Raw genomic sequence first — 21,526 nt, 5'->3', positions numbered from 1 at the left:
CGGGTTCAATACTAGTTGTTCAGTTGGAAGCAAACTGAAGGTAGGGCATGCTGAGGAGTGGGATGATGACTTTGTTCTGGAAGGGTGTAGAAAGGCATTTTCTTCTATACATTGGAGAAAGGCTTAGAAATTAAAGGCATATTTGGAATCATACAGGAATTTCTCACTCAGCTGTCTTAATGATGTTCCCCCTTAAAACTCTTACGGAGCTTGTGTTCACATGCCATTTGCTTTTAGATCCTAACGATGACGATAATAGCAAATGAAGTCAACATTTCGAGAGCAGTCTGACTCCAAATCCAGAGCTCTTACTCGCTCGATCCAAAATCTCTCTCCAACTTAAGGTGATAAAAATATTTCATATTTATAGAGCACGTACTATGCACCAGACACTGAGCTAAGTACTTTGTATGTATCAACACATTTATTCCCCATGACGACCCCATGAGGTACAGTAGGGAAACTGCACACAGAGAGGTTAAGTGATTTGCTTAAAGTTGCACAGCTAGCGAGTGACAGAACTGCGATTCAAAACCAGGCATTCAGCTCTAGAACACAAACACAACTGGGCAGCAATTGCAGCTTCGGCAAGCATTTCATTTCACAAATGCTTTGTGGAAGCGCTGCAGATACACTGAGAATCAAGTTACTAATCATTTCTCTTCCTTTGCTTTTGTGGCAAGCAGCCCACCGCCAAATACATCTCTCTCCTAGAGCTGGCCCCCAGGCCCTTGGGGAGCGTATTTTGGTAAAAAATGTTGTGCATGAACCTTGTCCCTGTTTACAACCTGTCTTTCTTACACTTATTTTCCAACAATCTGATTTCCCCACTTAAAAAAAACAAGATATTTTACTTTTTTGAGCTTCCTCAATCCTGGAAGGAGGCAGGATGTAAAAGAAACACACCGATAACATAACTATTATAAATGTTCCTAAGGGTCCATCACACTCCTCTTTGCCTTCTGTATTAAACTATTAAACATTTTGATCTCTTAGCACCCTCTAGAAGCTGGACCTTTTGGATTTCTAAATTCTAACCAGCCCCAGAAGAAACACAATTAACTCAGAACAAAGCACTTGGATCACCATTTCTGTAGTTTGTTAATGGATTATCTACTGATTTTCATGTCTGGAGTGGGAGATGAAAGACAGGAAGTAAGGGAGCCATATGTGCCAGGTGTGGGTATCCCGCTTAGGACTTCAGTGCTAGTGACAGCTGGGGCTGGAGAATTCTGTTTCGAGGACCTGTCCTATGTATTGTAGGTTAGCAGCATCCCTGGCTTCTTCCCACTAGATGCCAGCTGATTCCCCCCTTGAGTTATAACAAAAAGCATCCCCAGACATTTACCAAATGTCCCTGGCGGGTAAAACCGCCCCCAGTTGAGACCCATCGATGTAGTTCCAACACTGTGGCTCCCATCGCTCCGTTATGCCGTTCCTTCTTCCCATATTATGCTTCCTTCCTCTTCTTTATCTGATGCCCTCTGACCCACCTCTCCAGCCTTGCTGTTGCTCCCCCAAGGAAAGCTGCTCGCGCAGGCAGAGACATCACTCCCACCACGTCCCCCCACCCCGCCCCGCTGCCTTCACCAGCCCCATCACCACCACCGCCATCCACTAAGCCAAGCGCTTCACGCTGAATTCTCCCAGGAAACCTCGGAGGCAGCATCCTGCCACTGTATGTTGCTGAGAAAAACGAAGCACAGAGAATAACAGGGAGCAAATTGTAGAGCCAGGATTCAACTCCAGATCTGATGGGCCCAGCCGTGTGACTTACCATTCCGATCACAGGTGGTCTAGGAGTTGTTTTCGTAAAGGGCTGTGCCCCACCTACATCCCGAGCTCTTCTGGGAAGCACCACTGTGCACCTGTAGCAGTGCCCAGCCGAAGAGGTGCTGGCAGAAACACACCAGCAAGAGCCACCACCTGGGCAGCTGGAATCCACCCAAGTGCAGCCCATTGTCTCCCTGCAACGCTACAAACATGGCCTGGCACTGATGGCTTGTAACCCACACCTTCTCTCTTTCCAGTGGTGGCAGGTTGAGAAGGTGAACCCCATCAAGCTATACGAAGAGAACAAAGTCATCGCTGGGTTTTCCCTTCTAAACCTGCTCTTCAAACAGGGCCGTGCTGGCCTCATTCGAGGAGTGGTGGACAAGCTCATTGGGCTCTACAACCAGAAAAAGGTCAAGCCCGTGGTGGACTCCCTGTGGGCCCTGGAGGAGGTAAGGATGATGTTTCTCCAGCAAATAATCTCTGTCTTTTTACTCAGCTTTGGGCAGCCAGATCCGATCTTTTATTAAGTGATTTTTCTCCAGGTTTGTTTGCTTTAAATGAGGGTCCTAAAAGTCATTGTCCTGTAGTATAGAGTGCTTTGGATGTAAGAAGTACTTCAAGTTTCGTAGTGGTTCTCAAACCACGTGTGTCAACATGCCATTCATGCCATGAACCCTTCCCGGGTAGGTCACCAAATCTTGATGGGTGTGTACGATTCACCTTGGTTACAAGAGAGCGTGTACATTGTGCAACGTCAGTTATAACCTCACCATGTGGGTATGTGAGATCAAGGTCAGGGCGGACAATGGTTCAGAGTTGAAATGATTTGTGTGCCAAGCCCGGATGCTTGGAGCCCCTTCCAGACGTTGTTAGCTGTCACCCTGGGCACTGTAATTATTAATGAATTGTTGGATCTAGTGTTTGACTGAGTCTTTTTATTAACTGATCTGCCAAAAGTTCTAGTATTTGAAAGCATTCCTTGATCACAAAAAGAAATTAAGAGCCCCTCATGTCACCTTTAAGGATACTGAAGTGTGAACTGACCATATTGGTTCAGGGGAGATGTGCTAGGAAGAGGCAGCATCTAGAAAATTCTTCAGGACAAGGGAAGTTTTGGACATTTGGGAAGCCAGTCACGGTAGCTGCCCGTGAGGAGAAAATGAAGAAATGTGGTCCAGGTTTCAAGAGGCATTCCACTAAGAAATCTTCCTAGGTCAGGATGTCATGACCTTGGCTTCAGGGAGCCATGAAGCCCCTGAGAAAGATGTGGGCATGTGTTTTTTGTTCGTTTGGCTGGTTTTTGCATTTTGCATGGGTGAGTGTCTTACAGTACAAGTAGATTTTTGTACTTTGGGGAGTCACCGACACCTTTGAAAAACTTAACAAATATAAAACTCCATGGAACAGATAGTAGCTGTCATCCTGGCAAGAAAGCTGGTGTTATTTGCTTAATGGACTAGGTTGGCCAAAATCTAATGGCTTTCCTAAGCACAGAAATCCCCCCCAAAAAAGCTTTGTGAGAGTCACCATGTAATCAGAGAGGCCTGGTCCCGGATCCATGGATCAGGCCTATATATGCCTCTCTGACACAGCAATATCATGAATGATACTTTAAAAACTCGACCACCAAAACCCTTTGTTTCTTATGGTAAAAGAAATACATGCTTATTATAGGAAATTCCTAAATTAGCCAAAAACATAAGGAGGAAATAAACTGCAAGTCCACATTCCAGAGATAGATAACATTGGTAATATTTTGGTTTGCTTCCTTCCAGTCTTTTTTCTACAGCATATGCTCACTGTAATTCAATTTGTTACTAAATCAAATCAGATAATCATACATTCCTTCTGTTGTGTCATTTCTAAGATGGTTAACCTATTGTTATACTTGAAAATGTTTTAATTTAATGGATCAAATGTTTTAATTCAATGGGTCAAACATCCATATGGTGTTCACTGTGGTATGTCAGTGGAATAGAGAAGGGCTGGACTGCAGAGTGGCTGGGTCTCAGAGGTCAGGGAGGAGAGAAAATTTGAGCTACTTGAGACCAGGGCTAAGAGATTAACTTGACCATGGAGGAAAGAAGGGGACTTAAGCTCACTGCCCAAAAGGGACCCAACGAATCTGGTAGCATTTAAGTGAGGGTTGAAATCGAAGAGGGGTCTGGTTGGCCCAGTGGGTCCTTGGTTTAGTACTGGAAATCATTCCTTGGTTACAATGCAAGTGAATCGCCAAATATGGATTGAATATCTGTTACATGCCCAACAATGTGCAGGTGTTGGGGGTACAGTGGCAAATAGATGGCCAAGATCCCTGAGTTTCAAGGAGCTCACTTTCAGAGGGGTGGGGAGGGGCAGAAAATACTCAAGTGAACTAAAAATAAGTAGGGTATTCTCCAGTTGCAGTAAGTTCTGGAAGGAGGTAAATTAGGGTATATGTTGGCGAGTAAGTGGAGGGGGGAGACAGTTTCCACAGAGCAATATTTTTCAACCTTTTTTTCATTATTGCCCCCTAAGGAGCTTTTTTAGACTTTTTTTTTCTTAATCAACCACCTCTATGAAATTTTAGTACCATAGATACACCAGCTATCTACCTACCTACCTATCATCTATCTGTTTATGTCCTGTATGTGTATTTGTGCTTTACATACATTAAAAGAGTAAGATTTTAAAAAATCCTCCAAGAATCCATTTTTACCCTTTTGGGGGTGGCCTTGCTCCCACTGAGAATGCATGCTGTAGAGTGGCTTTCGATAAGGAAGGCTAGGTGTTGTTTGAACTGGGACACGAAAGAGGAAAAAACTGGAAGAAGAGTATGCAAGGCAGAGAGACCCTCAAAAGCAAAGGGACAAGGGAAGATAGATGTTTAGCAGCATCTCTGGTCTCTACCCAGGAGATGCCTGCAGCACCTCCTACTGCCAGCTGTGACAACATAAAATGTTTCTAGACATTGTCAAATGTCCCCCAGGTGGGATGGGGAGAGAGGCAGAACCTTCCCTAGTTGAAAACCACTGCTTTAAAAGAAGCCATATCGGTTAAGACAGTCACCAGGAAAACAAAGGAATTATACAGGTCACTAGTCATTCACAGAGGAGAGAAAGAAGGCTGCTGCCATGTTGGCCAACAAAAGCACCCACAGCCACTCATCAGTAACACCCACCAACTTTCTGATGGTTCTCTTCTGTAATGTTTACAGACATCTTTTTAGAGCTGCAGGTGGGCCAAGCTTAGCTATTTATCAAGCCCATGCAGCTCTTCTGGGCTTGAAGAGAATAGAGCATGCTTATTACTTGCAAACCTCCAAAGGAGGACTATAATGATTTTCCCCCCTCCCCTTTGGTAAATGATTTCACAAAATTGCTTCTCAGGCCAGCTCTATAACTTCATCTATGGAATAGAAAGCCCATAGGGATTAAAAGAAAATTTTCTTGGGCTCTCTGAGAACTCAGACTAGAAGATTTAATAATATCAGAGATGATTAGAGTTTCTTTTTAGCCATCTGTCTTTGACTTTATTGTAAATGTAATACACAGGATGAGTGATATGCTGCAGCCTCAGGTTTGCTCCAGATACTAAATGTGCAGCTGTACATAAAGTTGGAAAAACAGTTCAGAGGTGGAAAAGGGACAAAAAATACTTACGTCTGTCAACCAAGCAGCAGACACATTATTGAGCACCTACTATGTGCTTGTACTATGTTAGGATGTCAAGTCTACAGAAGGGATTGGTCACTTGTTCCCTGACCCTTGCGTTTATGATTTCGTTTCAGAGACAACACTAAGACCTAGGAAAAATTAGAGAAGAACTTCGTTTTCAATCATGGGGTGTTTTTTTCAAGTGTGACTGGATGTGAAAACAAGAGAGAATGATGTTAAGGAAGACTGGATGTTCAGAGATGGTTTTGAGAATGAGGTGGGTTTTGGTTGAGATTAGCAGGATATAAATTCTTAGGATGATGCTGGAGTTAAAAAGGTATTATCAGCAGGAGGGACAGTGTGAACAAAATCAGAGAAGCAGGAGTGAGTATGAGGTACATGGGGTAGAGAGGTCTGAACAAAGCAGAGGAACAGGAATAAAGGAAGAGAGGAAAGAAGGCTGGTTCAGTCAATGGAGTCAAATCTTGGGGGCCTTCACTGCCAGGCAGAGGAGTGTGAGTTCACATTCTGGGTGAGGGGATTGCTATTAGAGACTGTGGCCTAAGGAATATGACACCCTTTGATTTCCCAATTCCCAGAAGCCCATCCTAGTCCCAAGTATGTCGCTAGAAAGATACACACCTGAACTATCCAGTTGTGGCCTCTGATCAAAAATGCCTTTACCTGTCTGTTGTTTAATAGTGCACAGAGGGCTCTGTTATGAGCTGAATTGTGTCCCCTCTCAAACTCATATGTTGAAGCCCTAACCCCCAATACCACAGAATCTGACTATATTTAGAGATAGGGCCTTTAAAGAAGTAATTAAGTTAAAATGACGCCTTTGGGTAACCCTTATCCAATCTGATTGGTGTCCTTATAAGAAGAGAGACTAGGACAAAAAGAGGCACCGGGGATGTTTGCATAAAGACCATGTGAGGACAGAGTGAAAAGAGGGCCATCTGCAAGCCCAGGAGAGAGCCCCAGAATGAAACCAACCTCACTGACACCTTGATCTTGGACGTCTAGCCTCCAGGACTGTGAGAAAATAAATTTCTGTTATTTAAGTCTTCCAGTCTGTGGTATTTCGTTATGGCAGCCCTAGCAAATGGATACAGGGTTGCAGAGAGATCTTGGCAATTTTGAAATATTCTATTAAAGATACTTTACAACATAATTTACATAAAAGTCTGTGATTACACTCTCCAATTATGGTACCATTAGCCACATGTGGCTATTCAGATTTAATTAAGATTAAGTCAAATCAAAAATTCAGTTCCTTGGGTATACTAGCCACATTTCAAGTGGTCAGTAGCTGCATGTGGCTAGTGGCTGCCATATTGGACCATGCAGAGATGGAAGAATGTTCCCATCACTGCAGAAATTATCCTAGAGCTGGTCTATGAGATGATGCCATCCTTCTGTTTGAAGGTAAATTTGTCTCCCCAGCAATCTGGCATGATTACCTTTAGTAAATTACGTTAATTATGCCCTTCCTTGTATATTGCTCTTTGCCTTGGCTGTAGTGAAGTTCACTAACCAAATGCAGTCACTTATTTAAGTGCTCCAATCCCTCATTATGTGTCCCCCACATTTTTCCTTTCATGTTAATAATTGTGGCTTAATTATAATGTGTCTTTCATTCTATGACATCACAAAACCTATACAGAAATGGGTCTGCCTAAAAGAATAAATTAAGGAAAAATAATGTGGTACTGAGCTTGATAGGGACCCTTATCTGACACAGAGCAAGAGGTTGACTGGATAAAAGGCAGATTAATGTTGAAATAGAAACAGGGAGGGTGGGATGACTCAAGAGAGAAGGATGGGTGGAGGTGTGATTTTCAGTTTTAAAGAAGCCACAGGCTTCACCTCCAACACCAGACTGAAAAGAAAGGATGAAGCCAAGCATCTGAAACATATACCCAAACCAAAACTAAGAGGCAAAGACTCGAGGAGAAACCATGGAAAGTCCCACGTAATTATGGCAGTTGGCGACTGGCTCACGGAGACCCTTTTTAAAGATTTAGAAGCTCCTTCAGGGGCAGAGTTGGGGGTAGGGAGAGTACTTAGAAGCATCACCCAGAAGTGGGCGATGTATTTTGTATCATGTGTACTTTGGTTTGGTGGATGGACTGGGGGCAGGCAAGAGGTCACTGCAGACTTTCAGACCTGGGTAGGCAAGCCCCAGACAAAAGTGGGGGAAGTGAATGGGAGGGAATGAGCAAATGTGAGTCATTGGAAAGGATGAAAATTGGATAGAAAGGACAAAGGAGATGCAAGATGACCAATGGTCTTTCGACCTGGGAAACCAGGACTGGGGGTGCCAACAGTGTGATTTGAGTTAGCTGTGATAGAAGCTGCCGTGAAAAAACTGATGAGCTCAGATGTGATTTTGGTTTAAGATGATGGTAGAACACGCAAGTGATATCCACGGTCAAGTCAAACCCACCATCACATGGAGGTGAGAGATGAAGGCTGGATAATTACAACTACTGCTGCTACTGACATTTCTAGAGGATTTACTACACGGCAGGCATTGTTCTAAATGTTTTGCATGTATTAACTTACTTAAACTCTCCAACAACCCTAAGACCCAGCTACTATTACCCCCGTCTTACAGGTCACAAAAGTGAGGCTTTGGGGAAGCTATACTTGCCCAAAGCCCCTGCTTATAATTGAATTTAATGGAAATTTGAACCCCAGGGAAGTGTGATGCATAGACGTTATTGAGAAAACATGGCTATGAATAAAATCAACTGAACAAAAGGAGGAGCAACGTAATCATATCAGCAAACACTGAGCGTGGCCTGTTCATATGTGCCAAGCAGTTCTCCCAGCAAGCTCTTCCTATGAATTAACTCATTTAGCCCCCACAATAACGCCGAGGGGTGGGTACTGTTACTCTTCCTGAGATACAAATAAGGAAAGCGGACTTAGATGAAGTCAGCTGCCCAAGCTCACACAGCCGGTGCACGGCGAAGCTGGCATTCAGACCGTGGGCATTAACTTCTCTACTGCAGAAGGCAGAGGGTGAGGACAGAGCCCTAGCATCCCCCACCATTCACACAGCAGGCAAAAGGTGAGGCGTCCCGGGCAGGGCAGTGGTAAAGGGACCACCATGACGGGTCGTTAAAGTCAGGGACCGCTGACAAATCAGTAAGTACAGAGCGGCAAAGCCTTTGAATTTGGCCCCGGGGTCATTGTTGACCTTTCAGAAAGCCTTTCAGTAGAATGATGAGGGCAGAAGTCTGAAGGCAGAGGGTCAGGAAGAGAATGCGTTGGTAGGACAGTCTGACAGCCAGCATAAGCCTCCCATTTGGCACTGAGCAGAAAAAAGGGCTGGCAAATAGCCAGGGGGTGCTGGGTCCAAAGAAGGGCTGTTTAGAAAGTAGGTTAGGGGTTGCCTAGGGCTGGGGGCATTTCTGTTTAGAGAGATAAAAATGTTCTAAAATTAATGACAGTTGTATAACTCTGTGAATACACTAAAAACCATTGTGCTGTGCACTTTATATGAATGGATTGTATGGTGTGCAAATTGTATCTCAATAAATTATACACACACAGAGAGACGGAGAGAGAGAGAAGGGCTATTTAAGGTTGGGATAAGGGGACATGGGAGATGGGAAAGAGGTACAGCTTGGGAAGTCAGATTGCTGGCCTCAGTCCTTACTAATATTCTCGCTGCATGGCCTTATAAAGCCGCACATTCAGCCTGGTCCATCTTCCCAGTTTTCAGATAAGGAAACGGAGGCTGCAGAAGTAACCACTATGTTTGCTGTATGTCACTTTTTTTTTTTTTTTTTTTTGCTGCATGTCCCCCTTTCAACATAATCACCCCTGGCTCGCGCACACATTCCCAGTTTCCACGCACATTCTCCCAGCATGCCCTGCTCACGTGTTTTCCACAATTCAGTCATGCCCCCAACCCTGCCATGCGCCAGCGCTCACCATGCTCTAACTATCCAACAGATCAAGCACACTGAGTCACAGCTCTGCGTCAGCATATTCATCTGCGGCAGGCTGAATAACAGCCCCCTCAAGGTGTCCACATCCTAATCCCCAAAGTCTTCGAATATGTTACCTCATATAGCAAAAGGAACCTTGCAAATGTGATTAAATTAAGGGTTTTACGAGGGGGAGATTACCCTGGACTATGTGGGTGGGGCTGATGTAATCACAAGAGTCCTTACAAGAGTGTCAGGAGAGTTAGGGTCAGAGGAGATGTGGCAAAGGAAGCAGAGGGAAGGTGATGTGATGCAGGACCACAAGCCAAGGAATGCAGGTGGTCTCTAGAAGCCAGAAAGGACAAGGAAGCAGAAGCCTCCAGAAGGAAACAGTCCTGTGGACACCTTGATTTTAACCCAGATAGGCCCATTTCAAGCTTCTGACCTGCAGGACTGTAAGAGCACATCTGCGATGTGTTAAGCTACTAAGTCTGTGGTACTTTGCCAGAGCAGCGATTGGAAATTAATAGGCCGTCCATCCAACAAGGAGCAACCAGACAATCACACCAGTGGGAAGTGAGCCCCGGAGGAGGGTAGCTGGATGGGGGTGTGACCCACCCACGCATGCGCCACATCCCAGGGGAAGGCCTGGAAGCTGGAGAGAGATGGAGGTTGGAGCACCCAAGCCTCAAAAGACACGCATGAGGCTGAACACAGAGTGATGGGGAGGCCAGGAAGGCCGGCCTTGGGAGGAGGTGGGGTAGGTGGAAGCCCCCACCCATTGCCCACTGCCCCCATCCCTCTGGCCGCACTGGACCAATGTGGTTCTTCACAAACCTGAGTCTGCTGCCTCCTCGCCTTTATCCGTGCTCTTATTTCCACCTCTCATGCCCTTCCCTCGTCCTTGTCCTCCTGCAAAATTCCTGCCCACCTGCCGAGACGTAGGGACGGTGTTGACTCTTCTGCCGTGTTGACTCTTCTGCCGTAACATCCCCGACATCCCCCAGTCTTGCCGTGACGCCCACCCCTGGTTAGGAACCCCTGCTTTCAGGTCCCAAGGGTTTGCCGCCCTCACTGACATGTTCACTGACAGTTACCTGTGAAAATGGAGAAGATAATTGTACCTTCCATCAGTTCGGAGGGACTAAAAGGTGCTGAACCCAAAGCTGACTGGATAGTATGAACTGGCAAGCGGCTCTTACAGCGCATTGCAAATGTGCCCGCCACGGAGTTGAGGTCTTTGGGGTCAGGGACCCTTAGGCAAGGTACCAAGCAAGGAGGACACAGGATGCTCTGGGCAGAAGGTCCCCGGGGCCTCAGGACAGGTACTTCCGCTCCTTGTTAAGAGGTCTGGGAGCTCAACTCTGAATACACATCCGTTACGAAGGAAATGATCACTCTTGCTTTCACACCTGTCATTTGGCTGAAAACACATCACAGAACTGGGTTTCCTTGTGAGCCAGGGACAGGGTCAGTGCAGACTGCTCTTGGCTGTGTTTTCACACGACCCAGATGAGATTCTGCTGCTTCCAAAGGCTGGAAATGGACATGTCTGTTTGCTTCTGTTTGCCTTCCTAGGTGTTGGAGGAATCACTTTTTATGTCTTATTTGCACGGTGGCATCAGAAGGACTGTTTTCAAATATTTTCCGAGGTATCTGTCCTGACGTGTTCATCACAGATTCTGGCCTATTCGCTAGGCCAGAGAAGAGGGATAAATAACTCTTCTGCAGGCCAAGATCATTTGAATAGGAGAACATAATTTAAATCAGAGAACACATGAATAAAGGTCATATCCCAGCAGGGAAACACACTGTGGATGTTGCCTTCACTTTCACCTTCTGGAATCCATCCTCCTTCCGGAGCACCCCTTTCATCCATTGAAAATGCAGCTACTACCACGTTCCCTGTTATTGCAAAGCATTTTATGTTTATTGTGCCACCACTTGAGCCGATATGTGTTGAACCCTTGCAAACTGTAAAGCTCTCTGCCAATATGAGGCGTATGATAATAGGCTAGAGCAGCTCCAATCAGGTGGGATAAGCTTTGGAACAGGAAGCAAACACATTGGGTTTCTTAACCCTCCCACTTCTTGGCTGTTTGGGCTATAACACTTCATTTCTCTGAGTCTCCTTTTCCTCGCCTATAAAATAGGAGCAACTGACCCTATTTCCCGGAACAGTTGTATATTTGTTCCTAGGGCTGGCATAACAAACTATCCCAAACTGAATGGCTTTAAACAACAAACATTTATTGTCTCCCAGCTCCGGAGGCCAGAAGTCAGAAATCAAGGTGTCAACAGGGTTAGTTTCTTCTGAGGGTTGTTAGGGAGAATCTGTTCGAGGCCTCTCCCCCAGCTTCCAGTGGTTTGCTGGCCGTCTTCAGCAATCCTTGGCTCACAGAAGCATCACTGTCTCTCTCTGCCTCCGTTTTCACATGGTGTTCTGTGTGTGTGTGTGTCTGTCTGTCTGTCTGTCTCCAAATTTCCCCTTCCTCTAAGGGCATCAGTCATATTGGATGAAGGCCCACCCTGCTCCAGTGTGAACTCAACTAACTTCAATGACCCTATTTCCAAACAAGGTCACATTCTGAGGTTCTGGGGGTTAGGACTTCCATATATGAATTCGCAAGGGGTGGGAGAGGACAGGACACGATTCAGTCCATAACAAATGGTGAGTCAGATAAGATCAAAAGGGAAAATATTTTGTGAGCTATAAGGGGCTGCAGAGACAAGATTTCCCATAGGGCTTCAAAGGGCAGCCTCCGGAATTGTTCAAGCCCTCCAGTTATAGCTGTGAGTCCTTGGAAAAGGTACTTTGCTTCTTCTCTTCTTTCTCCATCTGTGAGATGGGATAACAGCAGTGCCTCCTCTATGGGTCGTTGTGAAAATGTCAGGGGCAATGCGGGGGGCGGGCACGACCGGGCCCATAGTAAAAGTCAGCCTCTGTCATCACTCTGAGGGGCGGGAGGGGTGGGCCCTGTCTTTCTATCCTCTGGCAGGTGGATGCCCCCAGGACGCATTTCCTCCCTGATTTGCTGCTGTGTGATGCAGGCAGGCAGGCTAACTGGGGTCTTATGCTTTCCTTCCTTCCTGAAGGCGTCAGTAGGAGCTGCTTCATGGAACAGAAGCTCAGAGCAGCACAAATGATAAATACATGCTGCTGTTCGGATCCTCTGAGCCTCCGCCCATCTCATCTCGGATTTCTATAAACTGTCAGCTGGTTTGGGGAGGCGCTGCCAGGAAAGTGCCGTGCTCTGGTTAGTCATTTAATAAACTCTAAATGAGCAGCTGCAGGTCCTGGACAAGTGACAAAGTAGTAGTGGCAGCTGAAGGTTGCTGTTTACACTGAGCCAGGTGCTGTCCTGAGCACTTCACGGGCACTGGCTCCTCTAGATTCATAGCCGTCCTGTCAGGAGCCATTATTTCCCCATTTTACAGATGGGGAGACTGAGGCTTGGAGAGAGGGCCAAGTGGCTTTGTGGACGAGGTCACATAGCCAAGAAGTGGTGGAGCCGAACCTTGACTCTCCGGCTGGCTCTCTCCTAAAGCTGAGCTCGTAACCAAGTCTCAGCCCCTCCGGGAACGGGGATGACTGTCCCAGGCCCTACACCCTGCTTGCCCCACCACCCTGATTGGAGGCATCCTGGGTCAGGACGGAAGACTGGTGTTCGAAACCCCGGTGCATCTGTCCCTAACTTTTGTGAGTGCAGACAGGTGACTCTGAATCACAAGCCTTAGTTTTCTGCCTCTGTAAAATGGGGCGATGACCCTTGCTCTTCCTTCCATGTTAAAGTCTGGGGCAACCACGTGTCAGCTATAAACCGTGTGCTGTGTACAAATGTCTCAGAGTGGGCACTTAATACAATTTTCGTTTGTTTCTTCCTTTCCCTGTCTCTTCCCCAATGCGTGTCACTTTCATCACTCCCTGGCACACTCACACGCATCGTCAAACAGCACTTGGGTGAGGATGAGGCCGTGGTGAGTCAGCTGACAGCCTCAGCGGTCAGATGCTCACCTCAGCCCTCTGGGGTGGGTTTTCCTCAGGTGAGGAGAGCTGATCCTTCTCCAAGACATGGGACTTAAAGGGCAGCACAAATTCCCTCGACTCCCAGGCCAGTACTTGAGTCTCACCTCCTCCCTCTCTGCCGGCCACAGTGGCTACAAATTATGAGCTAGTTGGGCTATTTTCATCGCACTTTTATTCTTGGCAAGTGAACATGTTCCAAACGATCATCTTTACCATCCAAGTCACTGTATCCAAGGCTGTGGTGGGAAGTGTAGAGGTGAGCTGCACCCACCCCCCATCGGCACAGCATTTTACTTGCCTTGTAGGAATCGAGCCCCACAGTAAACCCACAGAGACAGGCAGGTCAGGTGTTATGCCCATTATACAGATTTTTAAAAAGAGGGACTGAGCAAGGTAATTTGTACAAGGAGGTAGAACCAGGAATCCAAGCAAGGTTTCTTATTCTGGAGCTCATGTGTGTTTGTGAGTATGTGTGTTTGTACGTGTGCTTGTGAATATATGTGTCTTTGCGTGTATGTATGAGTAGGTGTGTGTGTTTGTATACATGTGTGTGTTTGTGTGTCTGCTGTGCTTATGTGTTTGTTTTGCCTATTTCCCCAGCATAATTTTTTCTTACAAGTAAAAGATTAAATGATATAAATATCACATGACCACAATATAAATTTAGAAAACAGAAAAAAAAATAAATATCACCCATAATTGTGCCACCCTAAACAGAACTACTGTTATTGTCTTAAGGTACCCCATTCCCGGCTTTATTCCTATACATCTTCTCCCCCTCCAGCCCTGACAGCTGTAAGTGGCCCAGATTGGCTCCTGAGCCTGTGTGAGCGCGTTAGGAGTATATTATGATGGTTGTTTAAGGAGGGATGTGGAACCACAAGAAAATGGAGGAAGTGTTTGCTTTGGAACATTGCGGGGTTAGGGCTTCAACACAGGAATTTTGCAGTTACACAAACATTCAGTTCATAACACTCCCTAAATCCCCTAGAGAGACTTAGCTCATTCCTTCTTTTCTTTTCTTTCTAACTAATATAAAAACGGGGGGTAAAGAAGTGTGCTTCCAATAGTGTTTGGGCTGCCTATGGATTCTTTCCTTGACCTGTTTTTTATTTAACTTTTTTTTTTCAATTTCTATGTAGTTGCACATAATAGTTTTTCAAAACCAGCTTGCATTTATTGAGCACCTTCTATTTACCAAGCCCAGAGCTAGGCCCTGGAGGGATAGAAAAGCAAAGTACTCTCAAGGAGCACACCAGCTGCTGGTAGACATGTAAACAGACAATTAAAATATCGTGTTGCAAGCTCAGTAATGGGCGGCACGTTCATAAGAAATACTGATGGCAAATGGCGGGAATTCAACTCTGCTCGAGTGGTCCTGTGGTTGTGAAAGACCCTTATAAACCACACCCTCCCCGTCACAGCTGTGGGCTTTACTTGTCCGCCTCTTGTTAGCAACTTGTAAGACAGCTGAATGCTTGGGTGCTCTAAATTTTGAAGTACAATAATTTCCTGATGGTTAAAAAAAGAAAGGGAGCGTTCAATGTGTTGGCAGATCTTCACTGACTTTAGAGAAGAAAAAACCTAAGGCAGGATCAGGACAGAAGAAGTAAGAGCTAAAAGGAGGCGCCTGAAGCTTTGCTCACTGTCCTTCGTTTTGGCCAAGATTCTAACTTCATTTTCTGTGTTTAAAAATTTGACATGGTTTCTTCAGCTCTCCCTTGGAGGATGCTTCTGAGAGCAAATATGGAATAGTCCCTGCCACACCCACTGCGATCATTTTTCTGTTTGGATCCATATTTTTTTAAATTTTATTATCTTTGGCTGCTCTGGGTCTTCGTTGCTGCACGCAGGCTTTCTCTACTTGCAGCGAGAGGGGGCTACTCTTCGTTGCGGTGCACGGGCTTCTCATTGCGGTGGCTTCTCTTATTGTGGAGCATGGGCTCTAGGCATGCGGGCTTCAGTAGTTGCAGTGCGTGGGCTCAGTAGTTGCAGTGTGTGGACTCTAGAGCACAGGTTCAGTAGTTGTGGCACACGGGCTTCGTTTCTCTATGACATGTGGGATCTTCCCGGACCAGGGATTGAACCTGTGTCCCCTGCGTTGGCAGGCGGATTCTTAACCACTGCCCCACCAGGGAAGTCCCTGGATCCTTTTTTTTTTTTTTAAACATCTTTATTGGAGTACAATTGCTTTACAATGGTGTGTTAGTTTCTGCTGTATAACAAAGTGAATCAGCCATACATATATATATATCCCCATATCCCCTCCCTCTTGCACCTCCCTCTCACCCTCCCTATCTTACCCCTCTAGGTGGTCACAAAGCACCGAGCTGATCTCCCTGTGCTATGCGGCTGCTTCCCACTAGCTATCTGTTTTACATTTGGTAGTATATATAAGTCCATGCCACTCTCTCACTTCATCCCAGCTTACCCTTCCCCCTCCCCGTGTCCTCAAGTCCATTCTCTACGTCTGTGCCTGGATCCATTTTTGTATTGTTTTTCTGCTCCGGGCTTCCACTTGGCTGCCATTTTTCAGTGTCCTCTGCTGCTTTATTATTTATCCACAAGTTGACTTCCTTCTTGTTTCCAGGCAGGCAGGCCTCCCCACATCATTATCCTCTGTTTATATCATTAGCTGCAGTTTAGGTTTGCTGTGTGACAGGATCAACCTCTACGCGCTGCAAACGTGACTCACTCGCTGTAACTTTCATCACCTATGTTTGTACTTCCTCTAAAGTGTTTATAAACTTATCACAGACCTGCAGTGTTAAGAAACATGCCTTTTAAAAAATAGTCATAAAATTTGGTCAAAAGCAGTGGCTTCTGCTTCTCTCACTGACATTCCGAGCATTTTATTTGCTTTAGGAGGTTAAGGCTTAATATTTACTTATTTGCTACAGGTTTAATTTTTTACTTTTCCTTGTCTGTTGTTTGAATTTCTTCTCGCCATTGCTCTGTGGTTTTTGGATGGCCTTGGCTCACATCAGGAAGGTCCTTCCCCATCTTCTACCAACAATGAGCACTGAATGAATGATTTTTCCCAGTTGTGCTAAACAGTAAACTTTTGGAAAAAAATGCTCTCTGCATTCACTCTTCAAAAAGTTTATTGAGGGGCTTCCCTGGTGGCGCAGTGGTTGAGAATCTGCCTGCCAATGCGGGGGACACGGGTTCGAGCCCTGGTCTGGGAAGATCCCACATGCCACGGAGCAACTAAGCCCGTGAGCCACAATTACTGAGCCTGCGCGTCTGGAGCCTGTGCTCCGCAACAAGAGAGGCCGCGATGGTGAGAGGCCCGCGCACCGCGATGAAGAGTGGTCCCCACTTGCCGCAACTAGAGAAAGCCCTCGCACAGAAACGAAGACTCAACACAGTCATAAATAAATAAATAAATAAATAAATAACGTGAATTTCTTAAAAAAAAAAAAAAAAAAGTTTATTGATACCTACTCTGTGCTAGAGGATGTTGTAAGATGAAGAAAATAACGTCCCACTGTCTCATTTTCCAGAGTCGGGAGGGAGAGAGGTCTAATGTATAAACCCATCAATTCCAGTGCAGTGCAGTTCCCATAGGGGCAAAGCATGACCAGGTCTGAGGGGAACCAGGTAAGACTTCCTTCAAAGAGGAGGTCGGTCACACTTAACCTGCTTCCCCATCACGAGGCCACTTCCTGCTTGTTACTGTTATCTGAAGAGGAGAGTCATGTGAGTGACGGACAGACGTCAACAGACTCTGAGGATGTCTTGGGCTGAGATCCCTTCAAAGCAGAGCCTGGGATATAGGCTTGGGTGCAAGAATTTATGTGAGAAATGATCCCAGGGAGGAAAAGTAAAAGAGATGGAGAGCACTCAGGACATGAAGAAAGGATTGTTATCAGACGCAGCTATTGCTATGATGAGTGCTTTCCAACTGTTTAATTCCAAGAACCTGAGGTGTTCCCATGGGAACCACTCTTAGGAGGAGGAAAGGGAGGGTGAGCTGGCAAGACTGGCTTGACAGGCAGAGGCAACACACGGGCACGGAAAGACACACTGGCCCTGCGATGTGCGTTCACATCCCACCTCCTCCACCACCAAGATGCGTGATCTTAGGCAAGTCACTGACTCTCTCGGAGCCTTCAGCGCCTTACCTGCCTTAGTCAGACTGGCTGTCAATGGACTGCAGGAGAAGACACAGGTAGAAGGCTCGATTCTTGGGGAGACTTGGGAAATGCATCTCAGAACCGTCTTCCTGGGAAACCAAAGAAGGACGCATTGTCAGTGACTGTCACTCCCCATTCGTCCAGGTGGCCCCACAGGTACCAAGTCCCCAGTGCATCAAGCTGTGCATGCACGAGGATGGGCTCCCCCACTCACGCATCAAGGACACCGCAGGGTGAAGCCCAGGTACAGGCAGGGCCCAAGGCACATGCGGGGTAGTCAACGCCTGCATGGTACAGGTCCCAGCAGCAGTAGCTAGAGAATGAAGGGGACCCAGAAGATTTCAAGTGCTGTGCAAGAGGGGGCCAATCCAACGGGTATAAATTTTCTTTAGCGAAATGAGATATAGAGACCTGGAAAGTGGTAGGGCCTGCAACAGGTAGCACAGAAAGCTCCCCAAGTGGAGGTACACACAGCGGCGGGCTGGGAAAGGTTTAACAACTGGCCTTGGCAAAGAACGCCCTGATGGGTAGCATTTGCCAATTTCTGTGTTGTAAATACTCTCCATCAGGACCAGTATCAAGTTACCATCATGAGTGCACAGTTGGGAAGAGACACACACCATCAGCTGTCAGAGATACATTTTCTGGGACAGGTCTCCTGGGGCCAAGTTCCCGGGGTTGGCCAATAATAGGATACTGCTTGGAGGGTGGAATCCCTCAGGAACCATCAGGCAGAGCGCTCATTTTTGCTGGTCTCCTGTGTGGAGAAACCCTGGCTCCGTGTCAGCTTGCCCAGCTCGTGCAGTACAACTGGGGGAAACCATCTCAGAACATTTCAGAATATTTACTATGAGACGGTATAAAAAAATCAACATCCAACCAACAAGGATCTACTGTATAGCGCAGGGAACTATGCACAATATTTTGTAATACCCTACAAGGGAAAAGAATCTGAAAAAGAAGATATATAGACATATATATATATGTATAGTATAACTGAATCACTGTGCTGTACACCTGAAACTAACACAACATTGTAAAGTAACTCTGCTTCAATTTAAAAAAATAAAAATAAATAAATACATAAATATTTTTAAAAAGTCAATATCCAGGCAGCAGCAATCTCCCTCAGCAACGCCAGGCCTTAGATCCATTTCTGCCTTGTTCTTTAGGCCTCTGTTAAGCTCTCCTTACTTGGACATCCACCCCCAGCTCACGTCCCTCCTGTGCTTCCAACACTGAGATACATTGTCTTTTGTTTTGTTTTTTGTTTTTAACATCTTTTTTGGAGTATAATTGCTTTACAATGTTGTGTTAGTTTCTGCTGTATAACAAAGTGAATCAGCCATACATATACATATATCCCCATATCCCCTCCCTCTTGCGTCTCCTTCCCATCCTCCCTATCCCACCCTTCTAGGTGGTCACAAAGCACCGAGCTGATCTCCCTGTGCTATGCAGCTGCTTCCCACTACCTATCGATTTTACATTTGGTAGTGTATATATGTCCATGCCACTCTCTCACTTCATCCCAGCTTACCCTTCCACCTCCCCATGTCCTCAAGTCCATTCTCTACATCTGCATCTTTATTCCTGTCCTGCCCTTAGGTTCTGCAGAACCATTTTTTTTTTTGATTTCATATATATGTGTTAGCATACGGTATTTGTTTTTCTCTTTCTGACTTACTTCACTCTGTATGACAGACTCTAGGTCCATCCACCTCATTACAAATAACTCAATTTTGTTTCTTTTTATGGCTGAGTAATATTCCACTGTATATATGTACCACGTCTTCTTCATCCGTTCATCTGTTGATGGACACTTAGGTTGCTTCCATGTCCTGGCTATTGTAAATACAGCTGCAATGAACATTGTGGTACACAACTCTTTTCGAATGATGGTTTTCTCAGGGTACAGCCAAGTAGTGGGATTGCTGGGTCATATAGTAGTTATATTTTTAGTTTTTTAAGGAACCTCCATACTGTTCTCCATAGTGGCTGTAACAATTTACATTCCCACCAACAGTGCAGGAGGATTCCCTTTTCTCCACATCCTCTCCAGCATTTATTGTTTGTAGATTTTTTTTTTTTTTTTTTTTTTTTAAAGGATTTTCTTATTTATTTATTTATTTATTTATTTATTTTTGGCTGTGTTGGGTCTTCGGTTCGTGCGAGGGCTTTCTCCAGTTGCGGCAAGCGGGGGCCACTCTTCATCGTGGTGCGGGGACCGCTCTTCATCGCGGTGCGCGGGCCTTTCTCTATCGCGGCCCCTCCCGTCACGGGGCACAGGCTCCAGACGCGCAGGCTCAGCAATTGTGGCTCACGGGCCCAGCTGCTCCGTGGCATGTGGGATCTTCCCAGACCAGGGCTCGAACCCGTGTCCCCTGCATTAGCAGGCAGATTCTCAACCACTGCGCCACCAGGGAAGCCCTGTTTGTAGATTTTTTGATGATGGCCATTCTGACTGCTGTGAGGTGATGCCTCATTGTAGTTTTGATTTGCATTTCACTAAAGATTAGTGATGTTGAGCATCCTTTCATGTGTTTGTTGGCAATCTGTATATCTTCTCTGGAGAAATGTCTATTTAGTTCTTCTGCCCATTTTTGGATTGGGTTTTTTTTTTATTTATTTATTATTATTATTATTATTATTATTATTATTTTGGCTGTGTTGGGTCTTCGTTTCTGTGCGAGGGCTTTCTCTAGTTGCGGCGAGTGGGGGCCACTCTTCATCGCGGTGCGCGGGCCTCTCACTATCACGGCCTCTCTTGTTGCGGAGCACAGGCTCTAGACGCGCAGGCTCAGTAGTTGTGGCTCACGGGCCTAGTTGCTCCGCGGCATGTGGGATCTTCCCAGACCAGGGCTCGAACCCATGTCCCCTGCATTGGCAGGCAGATTCTCAACCACTGCGCCACCAGGGAAGCCCCTGTTTTTTTTTTTTTTGATATTGAGCTGAATGAGCTGCTTGTAAGTATTGGAGATTAATCCTCTGTCAGTTGCTTCGTTTGCAAATATTTTCTCCCTTTCTGAGGGTTGTCTTTTCATCTTGTTTATGGTTTCCTTTGCTGTGCAAAAGCTTTTAAGTTTCATTAGATCCCATTTGTTTATTTTTGTTTTTATTTCCATTTCTCTAGGAGGTGGCTCAAAAAGGATCTTGCTGTGATTTATGTCATAGAGTGTTCTGCCTATGTTTTCCTCTAAGAGTTTGATAGTGTCTGGCCTTACATTTAGGTCTTTAATCCATTTGGAGTTTATTTTTGTGTATGGTGTTAGGGAGTGTTCTAATTTCATTCTTTTACATGTAGCTGTCCAGTCTTCCCAGCACCACTTATTGAAGAGGCTGTCTTTTCTCCATTGTATATTCTTGCCTTCTTTCTCAAAAATAAGGTGACCATCTGTGCGTGGGTTTATCTCTGGGCCTTCTATCCTGTTCCATTGATGTACATCTCTGTTTTTGTGCCAGTACCATATTGTCTTGATTACTGTAGCTTTGTAGTATAGTCTGAAGTCTGGGAGCCTGATTCCTCCAGTTCCGTTTTTCTTTCTCAACATTGCTTTGGCTATTCCAGGTCTTTTGTGTTTCCATACAAATTGTGAAATTTTTTTGTTCTAGTTCTGTGAAAAATGCCATTGGTAGTTTGATAGGGATTACATTGAATCTGTAGGCTGCTTTGGGTAGTATAGTCGTTTTCACAATGTTGATTCTTCCAATCCAAGAACGTGGTATATCTCTCCATCTGTCTGTATCATCTTCAATTTCTTTCATCAGTGTCTTATAGTTTTCTGCATACAGGTATTTTGTCTCCTTAGGTAGGTTTATTCCTAGGTATTTTATTCTTTCTGTTGCAGTGGGAAATGGGAGTGTTTCCTTAATTTCTCTTTCAGATTTTTCATCATTAGTGTATAGAAATGCAAGAGATTTCTGTGCATTAATTTTGTATCCTGCTACTTTACCAAATTCATTGATTAGCTCTAGTAGTTTTCCGGTAGCACCTGTAGGATTCTC

General features: G+C 45.5%; 1 protein-coding gene across 2 annotated transcripts in view; it reads left to right on the top strand.

Moving 5' to 3' along the window:
• Window positions 1–21,526, top strand: part of VAT1L (vesicle amine transport 1 like) — a 154,682-nt gene that overhangs the window by 80,189 nt on the left and 52,967 nt on the right. Inside the window, exons 7-8 of one of the 2 annotated variants that reach the window (XM_057533908.1) lie at window positions 2,031–2,225; window positions 5,546–5,572. In XM_057533908.1, the coding sequence (XP_057389891.1) occupies window positions 2,031–2,225; window positions 5,546–5,557 (207 nt within the window). In that variant the 3' untranslated portion in view covers window positions 5,558–5,572. Of the gene's footprint in view, window positions 1–2,030; window positions 2,226–5,545; window positions 5,573–21,526 lie in introns of those variants that run through there. The other variant, XM_007182601.3, reaches the window with a different exon arrangement.

Source organism: Balaenoptera acutorostrata, chromosome 19 (assembly GCF_949987535.1).
Source record: "Balaenoptera acutorostrata chromosome 19, mBalAcu1.1, whole genome shotgun sequence".
Taxonomy (NCBI): domain Eukaryota; kingdom Metazoa; phylum Chordata; class Mammalia; order Artiodactyla; family Balaenopteridae; genus Balaenoptera; species Balaenoptera acutorostrata.
The sequence above is the reverse complement of the archived record's forward strand: the minus strand, read 5'-3'. Positions and strand labels throughout refer to the sequence as shown.